Source organism: Mizuhopecten yessoensis, unplaced genomic scaffold (genome assembly GCF_002113885.1).
Source record: "Mizuhopecten yessoensis strain PY_sf001 unplaced genomic scaffold, ASM211388v2 scaffold7987, whole genome shotgun sequence".
Taxonomy (NCBI): Eukaryota; Metazoa; Mollusca; class Bivalvia; order Pectinida; family Pectinidae; genus Mizuhopecten; species Mizuhopecten yessoensis.
Window position 1 is genome coordinate 544,138 of NW_018407322.1, and position 17,089 is coordinate 561,226.

Genomic DNA, 17,089 nt, shown 5'->3' on the forward strand with positions numbered 1-17,089 from the left:
ATAACCTGTGTGACCTCTCATCAGATTAGGTAGGTACAAAGGATTGGAGGGTAGTCCACTTACCTAGGCACACAGGATGAACTTGACCTAATTAAAACAACCTCTAGATAACCTGTGTGACCTCTCATCAGATTAGGTAGGTACAAAGGATTGGAGGGTAGTCCACTTACCTAGGCACACAGGATGAACTTGACCTACTTACTTGATGTCCTCACTATGCATTTTAACAATGTTGGAGATGAAGTTGTCTTTGACAATTGCAGTTCTGATGGTACGCCAGTCAGAGGCGCTTTCCCCGATGAGGAGACAGATAGCCTCCAGAGCTAACTTGACAGGAGGTGGGGGGTTTGACATGGTCCTGATCTCCACTAGGTCCTTCTTTTTTATTCCCTTCACAGCTTTGGAGGGAAGGCAAGGAGAGAGAAACGTACAGGTCACAGAGCATCAAACTCACTGGTTCTACCAACAGTATGCAGAAAGGCCAACCACAACTCCATGTCCGTCATTTCATTACATAAGCGCTGATCAAATTTTGGGTTAGTTTTTCCTTAAATATCATTTATTTACCACAAATGATTTCTAGATATGAGACCAAACTGTGTTTTAACCTGAACCAATTTGACAGATTTTGTATGGTTGGCATTTTCTGGATACATGAGGCAGACAACCCCTAACAGATAACCCCAGTAATTGTCTGAGTGACAATACACCTTATACTTCTTACACTGGTCCCTACAAACTCACGGAATAGCAAGAGTGTCGAAGTTGACAATGGTGGAAATGAAATTTTCTCTCATAATGATGCCTCTCAGTGACTTCCAGTCAAGATCCTGTTCTCCGAGCAAGGTACAGATGGACTCGATGGCCATTTTGACAGCAAAGGGAGGATTAGGGAGGGACTTGACCTCCACAAGATGCTGTTTCTTGATAGATTTGACAGCTGAAGAGAGCAAAACACAAAACAAAAACATAACAAAATAAACAAAATATATTGAGCATGCTTAAAAACACAAATGATATATAATACAACAGTACATGGTAATGTGACATAATAAAATAGCACAACGGCCTAACACACATACACAGCACCCTGTACAACACACAGTGTACTGTACACACATGGGAAATGTTTGTACAGGACACAGATTTACACTAACCTTATAATACTCCATCAGAAATTGTTCTATCAGTCTACTAGAGGTGGAACAAATGTTCAAAATATAGCAGGAGCATGATGCTCTTGTATGTACACATCTAGAACAGCAATGATACATTATACAATCAAGTACAAGCATATTCCTCAATTATAGGAAAACTTTAATCACAATCGTTAATGATGCAAAAAAAAAAGAAAACTTTAAGCTAAATGCAGAATTGTCCTCAAGATCGATCAAAGTAAGAACAAACAAGAAACTGTAACAGTGACCTTGACCTTTTGAAATCTTAAATACACAACTACATATCACAATGTATCACCATGTCAAATTTGCAAAAGATAAGTCGTTTGGACTGTGAGATAATCTCTGGAAATGAAAGTATGGTCACTGTAGGATTGGCTAACATTTACCATGCTTATAATTATTTTCTCTAAGCAATTTATACAGAAATACCTGTCAGATGCAAAAAAAAGAAACTTTACAAGGGAGATAACCAAAACAGCATTACTTAACCAATAACAATACACATCATACAGCCTTCATTTTGTGTATTGTTACTTTTGCATAGAATTCACTGAATGTGAAGCTTATGTATTTATAGAATCAAAATTGACTTATTTGTGTATGATCAAGAGCTAGTATATATGCCTTGGTTGTCTCCCATCTCTGTCAATCCATTTGTATAAAACCACAAAGTTACAACAATGACACCTGTAATAGGTTGTAAGCAAAAATAGATATACACGTCTGAAAGCATTGAAATGAGAACTTTCCTAATTAGCATTCCTTCCATCCTATATTGTATTTAATATAATACCAATTACATCGGTTTTATTGACTTTGTATAAAGAGGTGATCTTCCACCCAGGTGTTGTGACATGGGATTTGTACATGTGTGATTTGTGCATGTGCTTTTCATACTGTCAACAACTCAAATTCTTGACCTCATTGTTAATTTTAGATATAATTCAAATGGTTATAAATACCATGGATTTACCCTTTTGTGTAATTGTTAAATAACGGTGACACAATTTCACAATATGAAGTGTCTATGAATATTAATCTAACACTAGAAGTGAATGAACTGAAAAGATAATAAACTGAAGATAAGCGGATATCTACACAACAATAGTACAGTTTACTACATCTATCTTCTACATCCTCAGCTGTCCATCTATCAAACACTAGGACAGCAGGAGGTCACCATAGTTAGTCCATCTATCAAACACTAGGACAGCTGGAGGTCACCATAGTTAGGCCATCTTTCACTGACCAGCTGGTCTACTCGAGGTCAAGCCTTGACACAGTAAATCTTTCTATTACTGACCAGATTAACCAGAGGTCAAACCTCGTACAAATTGGGGCGAACATTAAGAAAGCGTTTATCTAGATTTGACAACTCTCCCTTTGTAGATGTTCCCCAGCTTCTATATTTGTGATAACACTGGTTTATGTTCCCAGGAGCAAGAATGGATACACAACATTAACTGAGCAATACATTAGAGGAAGTGTTATCAGAAAGGAATCTTACCTACATTAACTAATTATTCATACATATCAACTTATACTCATAAATACTTACAAAAAATATATAAGGAAAATACAGTTTTATTAAATTACTGACCAAATGTGGTAACACTTGTAGCAGTTAATGTGATGTAATTGATGTAAGTGAACTCACATCTTGTTTTGAAAAAAAGATGAGATATACAAATATATCTTTGATGCAGTATAACTAAACACCCTTGGACATATATATGAATATACATTGTCGGCTGATTTTGTTCAATAAGTTTTCTAAGTTTTATTCTTGTGATGTCTCCATCAACAGTATTGGGTGTAGCTTGAGACAGGAGTCCGACAACAATCCCTACCTTGCTGTGCCTCTATAACGGCTGGCTCTACCCCAGCTAAATCAGCTTTTACGCTTGCTGATTTCTCTCCAATTATCTTCGTCTGCTCAATAAGTGCCACCTGGATTTCCTGCGATGTCATTTTTTTTCTCTCTGCTTCCTGCTGATCTTTGACCTATGTTTCAATAATTGAATAATGTAATCTTACCAAGTCTCTGATGGATAAAAATAGCAATGTTGGTCATTCATGTTTAAAGAATAAGAATTCCAACTCAATATTTACGGAAAATTAAGTAGGACTAGGATAATGTAAATACTTCAGGATTTTTTAGTTTAACGATCTCAAAATACTAGGGTCTATCAGAGATCAGTTTTTATCTCCCTGGTCATTTTTTGAAGCATCACTAGTGAAGCCTGGAAGTTTATTTACCATTTGTTTGAGTTTGGCATTAGCTGCAGCGTTTTTCTCCTCTAGCTCAATACGTTTGACTGAGAGAGATTTCTGCAGCTCTTCCACCTGGTCGACTGTCTCTCGGATTTTCTGTAGACCGATGTTCAGATGAAGTTGCTGCTCCTCTAGGTCGGATCGTTTCTCATTGTACAGTTTAGCCTGTAATACATAGGAGAACAATACACCACGAAGCAGTCAGACAAGTCATTAAACTGCAATTAAAACCTACAAGCAGACATTTATTGTTCAACTAAAATTACTGTTATTTAATTTCTTTGTAACATTCTATGCAATTTAGTGACCATACTTGAAAAATGCTGTTAACAGACAAGTCCCTTATTCTTGTACATGTCAATATGGTAAGAAGTCACCTCAAAAGCCACATGCTTTCAAGACAGTGGTTGCACCAGAGTACAGAGATAGTGTCACACGTACGAAGTGGTTAATGAAGTCAAGGTAGTGTCTGGGTGTGATTGCCATACAGCGCCCGCCTCGCTTGGCTACACGGGTGTTGGCTTGGTGCAGCGACTGGTGGACGTGGACGAAGGCGTTGGTAACAACCTCTCTGTGGGACGGCCTTGCAGACAGACCCTCATAGGCAGCAGGCAGGTAGTCAGGGGGAATGTACTACAACATTACAGTGTATCAATCAGACATGGCAACATCAACTTGTTTATCGGCTTTCATTTAGTAGCATCTAATATTTATACAGTGAAATAATTCTAGCATATACTTACATTAGATTTATCTTTCTAGTATATACTTACATTAGACTTATCTTTCTAGTATACACTTACATTANCTCCAAGTCAATCTTGTTGGTAAACTCTTTCCCCACATGGAACAAAGCTCCATTGGACCAATCTCCAAACCAATTCAAAACACACCTGGAATGTAAAGAATGGCATAACACTGATAAAATAGGTGTAGTGACAGCCATACTTTGTTCTTCACCACTAGCCCCACTGTGGCACTAATCAGCCACCTTGAATGGAGGTTTGTCACCATCAAGCCACCATAACCTAGTTGTGTGGTTATTCAGCTTGCACTTATCAAGTTGTGCCACTATTCAGCCACCACTAACCCAGATGTCCATGTATTCAGGTGTTTCTACGACAGATTTCTCGTTTTTTGTTTCCTTCTATCTTATAATACAAGTAATGCAGCCATTTTATATTCCGGCAGGTAACAAAGGATGCTGATTAAATAAGGAATCACTGGCATCTAGCTTACTTAAAACAAGTTACAATAAATACATTATCTTTAAGAAGTTTAAGTGGAAGCTGTCTCTTAACAGATTAACTCCTTGTTACATAGAAAGAAAAGCTACCTGTTGAAGAGAGCAGGGGAGGTAGCTGACTTGTCCTTCAGACCTTCTGCTGATGGATTCATGGTGAACACCACATGGAGATTCCTCATAACCTGCCAACCATAAACAAGGTCAATATAGTTTACTATTTATACCATAAACAAGGTCAATATAGTTAACTGTTTATATCATAAACAAGGTCGATATAGTTTCCTATTTATACCATAAACAAGGTTAATATAGTTTACTATTTATACCATAAACAAGGTCAATACAGTTTACTATTTATACCATAAACAAGTTCAATATAGTTTACTATTTATACCGTAAACAAGGTCAATATAGTTTACTATTTACACCATAAACAAGGTCAATACAGTTTACTATTTATACCGTAAACAAGGGCAATATAGTTTACTATTTACACCATAAACAAGGTCAATATAGTTAACTGTTTATATCATAAACAAGGGCAATATAGTTTACTATTTATATCATAAACATTGTCAATATAGTTTACTATTTATATCGTAAACAAGGTCAATATAGTTAACTGTTTATATCATAAACAAGGGCAATATAGTTTACTATTTATATCGTAAACAAGGTCAATATAGTTAACTGTTTATATCATAAACAAGGGCAATATAGTTTACTATTTATACCATAAACAAGGTTAATATAGTTTACTATTTATATCGTAAACAAGGTCAATATAGTTTCCTATTGATATCATAAACAAGGTCAATACAGTTTACTATTTATACCATAAACAAGGTCAATATAGTTTACTATTTATATCATAAACAAGGTCAATATAGTTTCCTATTTATATCATAAACAAGGTCAATATACAGTCGAACCTCGTTATCTCGAACTCATATAACTCGAAGACCCCGTTTAACTCGAAGTATTTCATCGGTCCCGGCCAAAACTCTTCTTAATCTTAGTAATAAAAACTATGATAATTCGAACTCTGAAAACTCGAAAAACTTGGATATCCCGAAGTGAAATATCGGTCCCAACAACGTAAATCCTACATAAAAATATCTCCTACCTCGAAGTTTCTTAAGATTCACAAGTCTTTCATATATTCTTTAAATATTTGATACATATTAGACGCAGTGCTACGGTAAACATCGTTCTCATAGAGCAGCTTACCCTCGGTCATAATTACCTCGATTAAACTTGTGGCATTAAAATGTGTTTGAAGAAACAAACTTAATCAATGTTGATTAACAACAATTAGTACTCACTGCGAGCCTGTAAACAATTTGAATAGCACTTTATTTACACCAAAGCTGCCGACACATTCTAACCGGAAAATGGGTCACAGTGTGCGGTCATGCGTAAATAAGCTCCACAGTAAAAATCACAACCTAGGACTGGTTCGTTGGTTTATGTTTTTACAGGAGCTTGTATGGCACTGATAATTAATTGAGAGATTATAGTAACAATACGATAATTATTGTTGAGTACGTCGTGTGGAGGAGATGTCAAGTGTTATTTAGGTCTATAAATGTGGATGTGTTTCATGATTAACTCAAACCCATTTCGGAATGTCGAAATCAACGTGTACGCTCCAATACAGTGATTTGTATAAAGACTTGCGCACTTGCATTTCCGCATTGAAGTATCTATCAGCATAGCACGAGGTCGGAGACAGCATGTGTGTTTATTATAACATTAATTAATTAATATGATTATGAATAAGTTGTTATTTTTTATTTTATATAGTTATCTTTTTTGTCATTTATCGAATGTTTAAATACGTTGATTGTCAGAGAAATCAATGACATATATAGCCTCAAATTGCACCTAGCACTTCACCAAGTTTTATGCCAAACATAGGAACTCGCTTAACTCGAATACTCGGATAACTCGAAGTTTCCCAACGATCCCGTCGACTTCGAGATAACGAGGTTCGACTGTAGTTTATTGTTTATATCATAAACAAGGTCAATATAGTTTACTATTTAATAGTTTACTATTTATATCATAAACAAGGTCAATATAGTTTATTATTTATATCATAAACAAGGTCAAGATTACACACAGTTTGAAGGTCATACCTGGATTGTAAACCATCTAAAAGTCATACAAACTATCATGCTCACAACTAACTTTATACTTTTAAGATACATAAACATTTTAAACATGAATGAAAGGAGGGGTGCCAATTTGGGCCTTCTGGTGGCTATCACCCATAAGTTTTATTTTTCGTATATACATACCTTGGGGTTATGCCATCATGATATGACATGAAATTAAGGTCAGCTTGGAGACCATTCCAAGATATGAGGGGGTAGAGTGGGGGATCAAAATTACAAATGGACGCTTTGTGACAAGAATACATGTTATTTTTTCTAAAGTTTCTTCATCATTTTGATGTAGGTGAGCTAAAAATGGCCGAAAAGAGTAGCACATAGTTGACAAGTAGGTCACTGTGACCTTGTTATATATTGGCTCAATTATGTCAACAATTCTTCCTATTTTGTGCCTAAATTAGAAATTAGAACCATACAATAATCTTACCAAATTGCATTAATAAGTATCTTAACCAAACCTTAAGAATAAGGGGTTCAAAAAGCATCGGGATATAACAAGGTCACAGTGACCTACTTGTCAACTATGTGCTACTCTATTCGGCCATTTTTAATTCACCAAAATAATGAAGGAACTTTCCAAAAATAACATGCATTTTTGTCACAAAGCGTCCATTTGTAATTTTGATCCCCCACTCTACCCCCTCATATCTCGGAATGGTCTCCAAGCTGACCTTAATAATAATTTCAAATTGGCACCCCTTCTTTCAAAAATATCAACATACTTTCAGCAACTTGGCCTCTTATTGAAAAATATTTTGTAAAAATGATATAGCTAGTTCCTGTCCACACTCCTACTTTGTAAACATGACCAGGAAGAAAAGCTTGGTTACCTGTCCTGTGAACCACTTGTACAGTTCCTCTCCCGAGTCTAGCATGAGTCCTTCCCTCTGGGCCCCCTCCTTACACTGGGTCATCAGGGTTGTGTACTCATCCCCCTCAAATAGACCGGGAACCTCTCCGTTGGCTAGCAGAGTGTTCATTCTCTCCAGGAAGCTGGAGTCCAGTACATTGGACTCGTCCATAATGAAAGCTATCTTTTCATCCTGTAACAATATCAGGGTGGGTATACCTCATTATCGTTATTCTGAACACACGAGGTTTTATCCCCTTGTCTTATTTATTTTGAACTTGCAAAACAGTCTATGAAAATGCATGAACGATAAAAATTTGGCAAGATTTAAAAGTTGTTTTTACAGACCTTACAACCCGATCTACGCAGCACAATCCTCAGGTCCTCGTCAAAGTCCATTGCTGTGTACTTGTTGTGCACCTTGATTTGATATGTACTGAGGCCATTCATCCATGCCACAAATCTCGAGAGAGTTGTCTTTCCTGCTCCACTGACCCCAATCAGTAGGACGTGACCTTGAGGTTGACGGAATATTCTGTCGATCCTAAGAACATGGTCCAATACCTCGTCAAAGAGTACAAGGGGTACATCCAACTCCTCCTCGTAAAAGACCTACAGAAATATAAATCAAGTGATAACCTTTGTTGTACTTTCTCAAATCCTCCCAATAATGAGAGGGCTGGGATAAAAAGGGGGTAGGGGAGGGGAGGGATGATGTTGGAGTGGTGTAAGGGAGAGGGTAGGGTTTGAGTATATGAGTGGAGACAAGATAGGAATGAGATAGTGGTGAAGGAGGGTGGATAGGGGTATAGCAAGGATGAAATAGGTATGAGAGGTGCATGGTTCAGGTTGAAGGGTCAAGGTGGGCTAGGGTAGGTGTCAGGTAGGGAGAGTGAGATAGGAGATGTTAGAGTGGGGAAGAGTCAGGGCTGAAGAAAAGTACAAGTAGTGGGGTAGGATTGGAGGTAGAGGTAAGGGTTAAGAAGAGTATGATTGGTGGGGTTCCTGATGAGGTGGGATTAGGTTGGTAGTGAGATAGTATTGAGGATGAGGTAGGGTACATTTGGAGGTGAGGTATAGAAGAGTATACACCCCTTGAGTCTAGCCTTGGTGTATTCCCTCAGTTCCTCTCTGTCTATTGGTACATAATCCTTTGACATCCAGTTACTGTAGAGGATCGGCCGTGCTAGTGCAGTTTCACGGTCGATGTTGGTGAAGTGTTTCAGAGCCACCATGTCTACATTGACATCAGTCCACTTCCGTTCCTCGTCCTCGATCAATCTAATCAATCACAAGTAGTCATATTATGCAATTATATTCATTACTCGTTCCACCAAAATCTTATGATTTTATTTTTACAATAATCAAGTGTCCATTACAACTTAAAAACTTATATTAGGATGCATGCCATGCTAAAATGTTAATTTCCCCTCTTCAACATGGATTTGCTATTTTAATGATCAACAAATTCATTTCTAAAACTCCCGTCTTAAAGTATCGGATAAACATCATGATCTCCTGTGAGTATTCTTACCTGTCCTGGAAGAGCCGTAGCGCCTCGTGGGCCCAGATCCGAACCAGGCCCTCTACAGAAAGGTTATCCAGGGGCCGCAGGGCCTCACAGATTCCTCGGACCCAACGTGTCATCTCACGAGGACTATAAACATAGTGAGGCTGCATGTCCTGGGTGAATCGTTCCTATAGAACACAGAAGATGATAATAATCAGAATAGTCATTAAATAGAATCTTCAGGCTCAGATCAAGGATTCGGAAGGCCATTTTAAGCAAGATCTGATACCTCTAGTACTACATACCTGTGACAAGAGATAGAACTCGACCATGGCGTTGGTTAGAGGCTCAGCATAGGGTTTGAGGCTTGGCACCAACCTCAGCATGGCTCTGTTAAAAGTGCCGTAGATCTGGGTCAGGGACAGCTTTCCAGGGTAGTCCACATACACTATTGGTACATGACGCAGGAACCTGTTAATAGATGCAATACATTTCATGAAATACTTTATTTTACCTAAACTGCACACTTAAAATATTCAAAACGAATCTTCTACTTGATTCCTGTCCAAGATCTGTGGGTGGTTTACATATCCCTTAGGGTTTTTTTACCTGTGAGAGAGGCGTTTTCTGCCTGGGTCGGTTGGAGGGTTACATATCCCTTAGTTTTTTTTACCTGTGAGAGAGGGGTTNTTAGTTTCTGTTTTGGTCTGTTGAGGGGTTACATGTTTCTGTGTTTATATTTACCTGTGAGAGAGGGGTTTTCTGCATGGGTTGGTTGGAGGGTTACATATCCCTTAGGTTTTTTTACCTGTGAGAGAGGCGTTTTCTGCCTGGGTCGGTTGGAGGGTTATATATCCCTTAGGGTTTTTTTTTACCTGTGAGAGAGGGGTTTTCTGCATGGGTTGATTGGAGGGTTACATATCCCTAAGGGTTTTTTTACCTGTGAGAGAGGGGTTTTCTGCATGGGTTGATTGGGGGGTTACATATCCCTAAGGGTTTTTTTACCTGGGAGAGAGGCGTTTTCTGCCTGGGTCGGTTGGAGGTTTACATATCCCTTAGGTTTTTTTACCTGTGAGAGAGGCGTTTTCTGCCTGAGTCGGTTGGAAGGTTACATATCCCTTAGGTTTTTTTACCTGTGAGAGAGGGGGTTTCTGCCTGGGTCGGTTGGAGGGTTACAGATCCCTTAGGTTTTTTTACCTGTGAGAGAGGCGTTTTCTGCCTTGGTCGGTTGGAGGGTTACATATCCCTTAGGTTTTTTTTTACCTGTGAGAGAGGCGTTTTCTGCCTGGGTCGGTTGGAGGGGTTACATATCCCTTAGGTGTTTTTTTACCTGTGAGAGAGGCGTTTTCTGCCTGGGTCGGTTGGAGGGTTACATGTCCCATAGTTCCTGTTTTGGTCTGTTGAGGGGTTACATGCTCCCGTGTTTATATTTACCTGTGAGAGAGGGGTTTCCTGCCTGGGTCGGTTGGAGGGTTACAAGCTCCTACAAACTGGATCCTCTCAAACTTCACCCAGCTCTGGTCAGATGTGCGGAAGAATCCACCATGCTCCAGTATTTGTCTGAGGAAGGATATCACTCGCTGGGTACCTATCCAGCACAAAAAGGTGTCATAAAATTATGTCGCATTCAAAATAAATATGTTTTTCTTAATTCCAACTTAAGACATATCATATATATATTGTCAAGTATAGAAAATGAATATCTCACCATATTTGTCCATGCTGGGTAAGTTGATTTCATCACAGAACAGGACAAGCCATTTGTTCATCTGGACAGGAGACAGGACCACACCATTAGGAGTACGCTTGTACTCACAGTAGTGGTCAAAAGTCTTCAGCAATAGTTCAGGGGTTGTGGCACTGGAGAAGTTCAGACCCACAACCTTCAAGAACAAAATACATATACAGCATCTAAAACAATAATTTTCTTCATTAGACCACAAAACACCATACGACAACAGTATCAATTATTTACTGAGGAAAGAAACACTTGCTAATAATGTAACAGAGTGCTAATTTAATGATGTTATAAAGACAAATATCATATTCCTCCATCCATAATGATACCAACACTGTATGGTACATACCTCCATGTCAGGCAGTGAGCGCAGAGCGCTAAACAAGGTCATGGTTTTTCCGGAGCCAGGAGGCCCACACAGGACAAGGGGCTTATGTTCTGCTAGCCAGGTAAAGAGAAGTGCCTCATGTCGGACAGTGTCAACGGTTGGGATGACCACGTCAGGGGAGGCAACCTTGTGGGTCTCCACCTCCACCTGTGGCACTCGGGACTGCCAGGGTACCCATTCACCAGTGATACACACCTAAAAAGCAACGCCATACATGTCAAAGACATCGTGTTACAGCATATACGTGGTATCAAACATACCAAATAATTTTCTACGTCTAATATTATTGGAGGAACCAGGGGAACCAATGGACCTGTGCTAATATGTGTCCACCGTCATTCAAAGGGGTGATATAATGCTAGGTTGTTACAGGGAGGGTGGATGCCATCTCAAAATCCACAACAGAATGATAGGACATAGAGGGAGGTTGATGTACCTACCTCATAGTCCACAATGGGATGAGATGAGGCTGTGGGAAGGGAGGTAGTGGTACAGCTGCGGATGAACTCGCCCATGTCCTTCCTCATTTTGAGTGGTCCGTCTCCGGTCATGGACCAAATCAAGCTGTAGATGAGGTACTTGCTGATGTACTTTTCCAGCTGGTCTTGCTGTAAAACACAACAACATATTGGTGAAAGTCGATCTTAAATGCAAGTAAAATGTAAATTATGTCAATGTTATGTCATGAATGACTTTGTTCCAAACTAATGCACTGATAAGTGGTTTGTTTTCTAATTGACTTACTGGCATGGGGAAGTCTGAATGGTTGTGGTTGTAGGTCAGAACATTCCTCACGCCCTGGTTGAGGAGGGAGAAGAGTGAAGTGACGGCCCGCATCCTCGTAAAGTCCATCACATGGTCTAGGTCCCTGGCATACTCCAGGGATCGTACAATGATCCCATCGGACGAGAAAAAGGGTGCCAGGATGGCCGCACAGTCATTCTGAACCTAAAACAATTTCAAAGAGATAATGAGAATTGCAAAAGTTACAAAAATATCATTCATGACAAGTTCCTGTATTTCTGACCTTTCCATTTTGGAAAGATCCTGATCTTAGAACTCAACATACAGTATGAATTATACAACAGACTCATCTTCAGTATTCCAGAAGAGAAAGATAACAGACAGACATTATTAAATATCTAGTGAGCAACACTTGATACAAAACCAGTTACTACTTAAGGATCTAAAAGTGTCTACATTGAAAAATTATGTTCAAACAGTCAAAAATCATCAAAAAAATGCAGATGCTTCCTCATACTAGGTTGGAATTTCTGTCACACAGTTCACACACTTGTATATCCAATGTTTGGTGAGAGACTCGTGCTTGTCAAAAAGTTTTCTCTGATCAACTCGCACACGATAATGTACCTGCATGTTTGGTGAGAGAGTTTCATCCTTGGCCTCAGTCTTAGAGGTCAGGCCCATGAAGCCCTCATCTTCAGCCTCCTCTACTGGGAGGTTCTTCAGCTGTAATAGGTAGTTCTCAAACAGCATTTCTGTTGACAGGACATCCTGACTGAACCAAACCATCCCACAGCGACTGACAGTGGCAAGTGTAGCGTACTTCAGGTCCTGTACCTCAAACATGATCCGCACCTGTAAACGACAAACATTTGTAGTTCATTTTCATGTTCCATTCATTATAAACTACTGGGTTACACATATTACAGAAGTACATATAACATGACTGTACTAAAGTTGGGTGAGAATAGCATAGTTAATGTTACCCGAGAGGACTATACCTACATTAGGGGGAATGGCCAGTCGTTCTCCGTTAGGGAGTGTCAGTAGTTTGGTGTCATCAAGTACAGAGTTAAGATTTTCCACCCATTCTGGATCGACATCTCCATCGAAGATGATCCACTGTCTCTTCTGTAATTCTCCTCTCACATTGTCTATGATCCTGAGTGGTAGGAAAATTATCAAAATATCAAATGAAATTCTCACAATTCTTCTCATTATCAAAATTACATGCCACTGAAAACTTCAGGATTTATTTGGTATATAATGTTATGTTGAAAATGTTTCAACTTAATAATGACATTTTCTTATGTAGCATCTGTGTCTTACTTGACACATGATATGAAAATATTTTGGAAATTGATAGTAAAAGACTTGCACTCTATCACTGGTACCTACTTTCTGAGAATGTGTGTGAAGAGACCATCTGTCCATTCCCTGGTGTTTGGGTCCAGACTACCATACAGGATCTGCTTGGAGATGGACTAAACAGAAGAGTGAGATAACAACCTTAGTTCATGGTAGCAGCAGTGATAATGTTTATAATTACAGTATACCTTATCCCTGTTCATATTTTATTGAATTGGGTTGATCACATTATTTTAAAATGAAATGTTGTTTCCCAAAACATAAAATTACATAAAAACATAAAATTTAATGGCATATTTTAAAGATAATGAATATGTTTGATCAACAGTGTCTCTTTACAGATTCCATGTGAACCACTTCTCACAACTACACACCTTTGGATCTATGACATGAACAACACCCTCTGTGGCCTCGAGACGCTCCAGTGCTCGGAGAAGGACCTTCCACGCAGTAGATTTGCCACTACCACTCGGGCCAACCATCATGAGGCCATGATGGAGCTGAGTGATCTGGTACAGCTGGAGCACCTGTAATCAAAAGCTCAGTAATTATCTGATACAGCTGGAGCACCTGTAATCAAACACTCAGTAATTATCTGGTACAGCTAGAGCACCTGTATTCAAAAGCTCAGTAATTATTTCAGTAATTTCACATAATTTCATCTCTACATCATTAAAACAGTGATCACTCAAAAAAAATAACATACATCTTTAAGGTACATCGTATTAATTAATTCAACGGCATAAGCAGATATATTTTTCAACAACCTGACCAATCAGAATAATACAAGAGTTATGGACCTTACCTTATCTACCCAGTGGGCACCCTGTTCATCCTGCTCCCCATACACAAGGTACATCTCTTGGCAGACACGTTTGATTTCCTGGCGAAGATTTGACATACCAGCAGGGTTATAGTCAACCCCAGGAAACACGTCAGACAGCAGACTGTTGAGCAGTGGGATATCTTCAGCCACCAGTTTAGGAACCATTGTTTCCATCACACTCTGTATCAGGATCTGGGCAAACACAACAGTACGTTGTAGTCAACTACACATCACAACTAGAACAATGACAGGTCAGCAAGCGTCCCTCCACATGCTTGATCCTGTCTATATATCCAATAACGGCCCACCAGCAGCCACACCAATCATCAGGCCCCTATCTATATATCCAATAACGGCCCACCAGCAGACACACCAATCATCAGGCACATGTATAATATTTTCATGAACAAGAGGTTGATGTGGAAATCAACATGTAAACAAAGTGAAATACAATACTTGTCATGTCACCAAATGTGTAGAACTTAAAAAATTATTCAAATAAATCATTTTGCTTTTTTGGAAATATAATATTTATTGTAATTAACCAATTTTCCTCCCTGGCCAACCCCTGAGATAGGTCAGGATCAAACTTTGATACTATTTGATTTCAATTTCATTATAACTATTCCAACTGAGTTTGAATTATTTCTTGCTGAAAATGGACAAGACATAGTTTGTTTGTAAACAATCTGAGTCTGATGAAGAAGATTTTTTAACTTTTGATTTTCCACATTTTGGCCCCACCCCTCCAGCCCCTGGGGATGGGACAGGATCTCATGTTCTCATACCATCTAATTGCCATCTGGCACCATAATCATTCCAACTAAGTTTGAATAATTTCCTGCTAAAATGGACAAATTTTATACCAAAAAGTGTTATTTCCCTATATAAAACTAAAGTCAACTTTACCCCCTCCTCAAGCGAGAATGGATGGCCCAGGGGTAATGAAATAGAAAAGTAGATAAAGCACCTGATGGAATTTTCATCCATGCACAGAATTTGATTGTAGTACATAAAAGTCTGAAGAAGAAAACTTTTGAAATATTGGTAAACTTTCCCTTTGGGGCCCTACCCTAGCTCCCCCGAGATGGGGCAGGAATCCCAATTTTACATTGTAATACCCTCTTGCACCAAGGATGATTCTGACCAAGTTTGAATCAATTCCTACTGGAAATAGACAAAATATACCCAAAAATGTTATTTCCCTTTATAACTAGAGAGTAAACTTTACCCCCTCCCCAAGGGAGAACGGATGGCCTGGGGGTACTGTAACTTACAATTTAAACAAAGGCCCTGATGATCTTTCCATCCCTTCAGACCAGGTGAGCTAAAAAATGTTAATTTTCCCTTTGGGGCCACGCCCTGGCCCCTGATGTTGGTGTAGGAATCCCAAATTTACAACTTTGTAGCCTCATCTACCAAGGATGATTCTGACCAAGCTTGAACAAATTCCATGCACTGGTTCTTGAGAAGTTGAAAATGTAACAAGAGGCCCATGGGCCTTAACGGTCACCTGATATATTTATACATAGAGTTGATTTTGTTTTTAACACGAACAGAAATATTATTTAGTGACAAAAAAAATCAAGTTATTAACATGTAATATTCAAAGTATCATTTGCCATTATAAACCATAATAAATTTTGCCCCCCCCCCCTCCTTCTCCTTCCCCAGGGGGTAAACATGAGACCCTATGGTCATAAACCTTAAGACCCTTCCATCTATGAAGAGTGTTTGATTCTACCATATCTGGGTCTTTGAGAAGATTTTTTTTTTTAAATTTCAGTCAATTCAACCCTTTTTGGCCCCACCCATCAGCCCCGGGGGGTCAGTCAGGGCTCATATGTGCATACCATCAAACTGCTATCCAATACTGATAATGCTAACCCAAATTGAATTACTTCCAATGAAAATTAAACAAATGTTGGTCCAAAATGTGATTTCCCTATATAAACTATAGTAAAGTTTACCCCCTCCCCAGGGGTACAAGTGAGACCCCAGGGTCATAAAATTCACAATTTTGGTAGAGCACCTTAAGACCCTTCCATCTATGAAGAGTGTTTGATTCTACCATATCTGGGTCTTNCACTTATCCTTCAGATACTTTATATGTGGTATGAAAGAGAGTTTCGAATCAAAAATGAGGCCGAGAAATTTAGTCTGTTCAACAACAGGAATTCTAGTGCCATCGAGTGTTAGATTTGGGTCATTGTGTGCTTTTCGTTTTTGACAGAAATGCATGCACACAGTTTTGGATTTAGAGAATTTGAAGCCGTTTTCGTCTGCCCAATTTTGTAGTTTGTTTAAACTCTGTTGAAGTTGTCGTTCTATCGTGTGCATGTTCTTAGATCTGTAACAGATCAAGAAGTCATCCACAAATAGCGACCCTTCTGTTGATTGACCAAGACATTTGACTATATCATTTATTTTAAGTCCAAACAGTGTGACTGATAGGATTCCACCCTGTGGGACTCCCATTACGTGAGACCCCAGGGTCAAGAAATTCACGATTTTGGTACAGCATCTTAAGACCCTTCCACCTATGAAGAGTATTTGATTCTACCATATCTGGGTCTTGAGAAGAAGATTTTTGAAATTTTAGTCAATTTGCCCCTTTTTGTCCTGCCCCTCAGGCCCCTGGGGGCCAGGGACCAAACCGGCAACTATTTTTGTTGACCTTTGGCCATGGAAGGTTTCTACAAAATTTCATTGAAATTGGTTCAGGGGTTTTGGAGAAGAAGTCAAAAATGTAAATTGTTTACGGACGCACGACGGACGACGACGGAC

At 39.0% G+C, this 17,089-nt stretch overlaps 1 protein-coding gene across 1 annotated transcript in view; it reads right to left on the reverse strand.

Moving 5' to 3' along the window:
- The window catches only part of LOC110454634 (cytoplasmic dynein 1 heavy chain 1-like), a 68,769-nt gene that overhangs the window by 27,585 nt on the left and 24,095 nt on the right, over positions 1-17,089 (reverse strand). Inside the window, 21 exon segments of the mRNA XM_021504254.1 lie at positions 64-398; positions 3,032-3,185; positions 3,441-3,620; positions 3,897-4,088; positions 4,255-4,348; positions 4,792-4,883; positions 7,709-7,921; positions 8,077-8,340; positions 8,823-9,009; positions 9,263-9,426; positions 9,544-9,709; positions 10,673-10,826; positions 10,947-11,121; positions 11,326-11,559; positions 11,805-11,972; positions 12,109-12,312; positions 12,736-12,963; positions 13,114-13,270; positions 13,507-13,592; positions 13,851-14,003; positions 14,282-14,494. Coding sequence (XP_021359929.1) covers positions 64-398; positions 3,032-3,185; positions 3,441-3,620; positions 3,897-4,088; positions 4,255-4,348; positions 4,792-4,883; positions 7,709-7,921; positions 8,077-8,340; positions 8,823-9,009; positions 9,263-9,426; positions 9,544-9,709; positions 10,673-10,826; positions 10,947-11,121; positions 11,326-11,559; positions 11,805-11,972; positions 12,109-12,312; positions 12,736-12,963; positions 13,114-13,270; positions 13,507-13,592; positions 13,851-14,003; positions 14,282-14,494 — 3,813 coding nt within the window.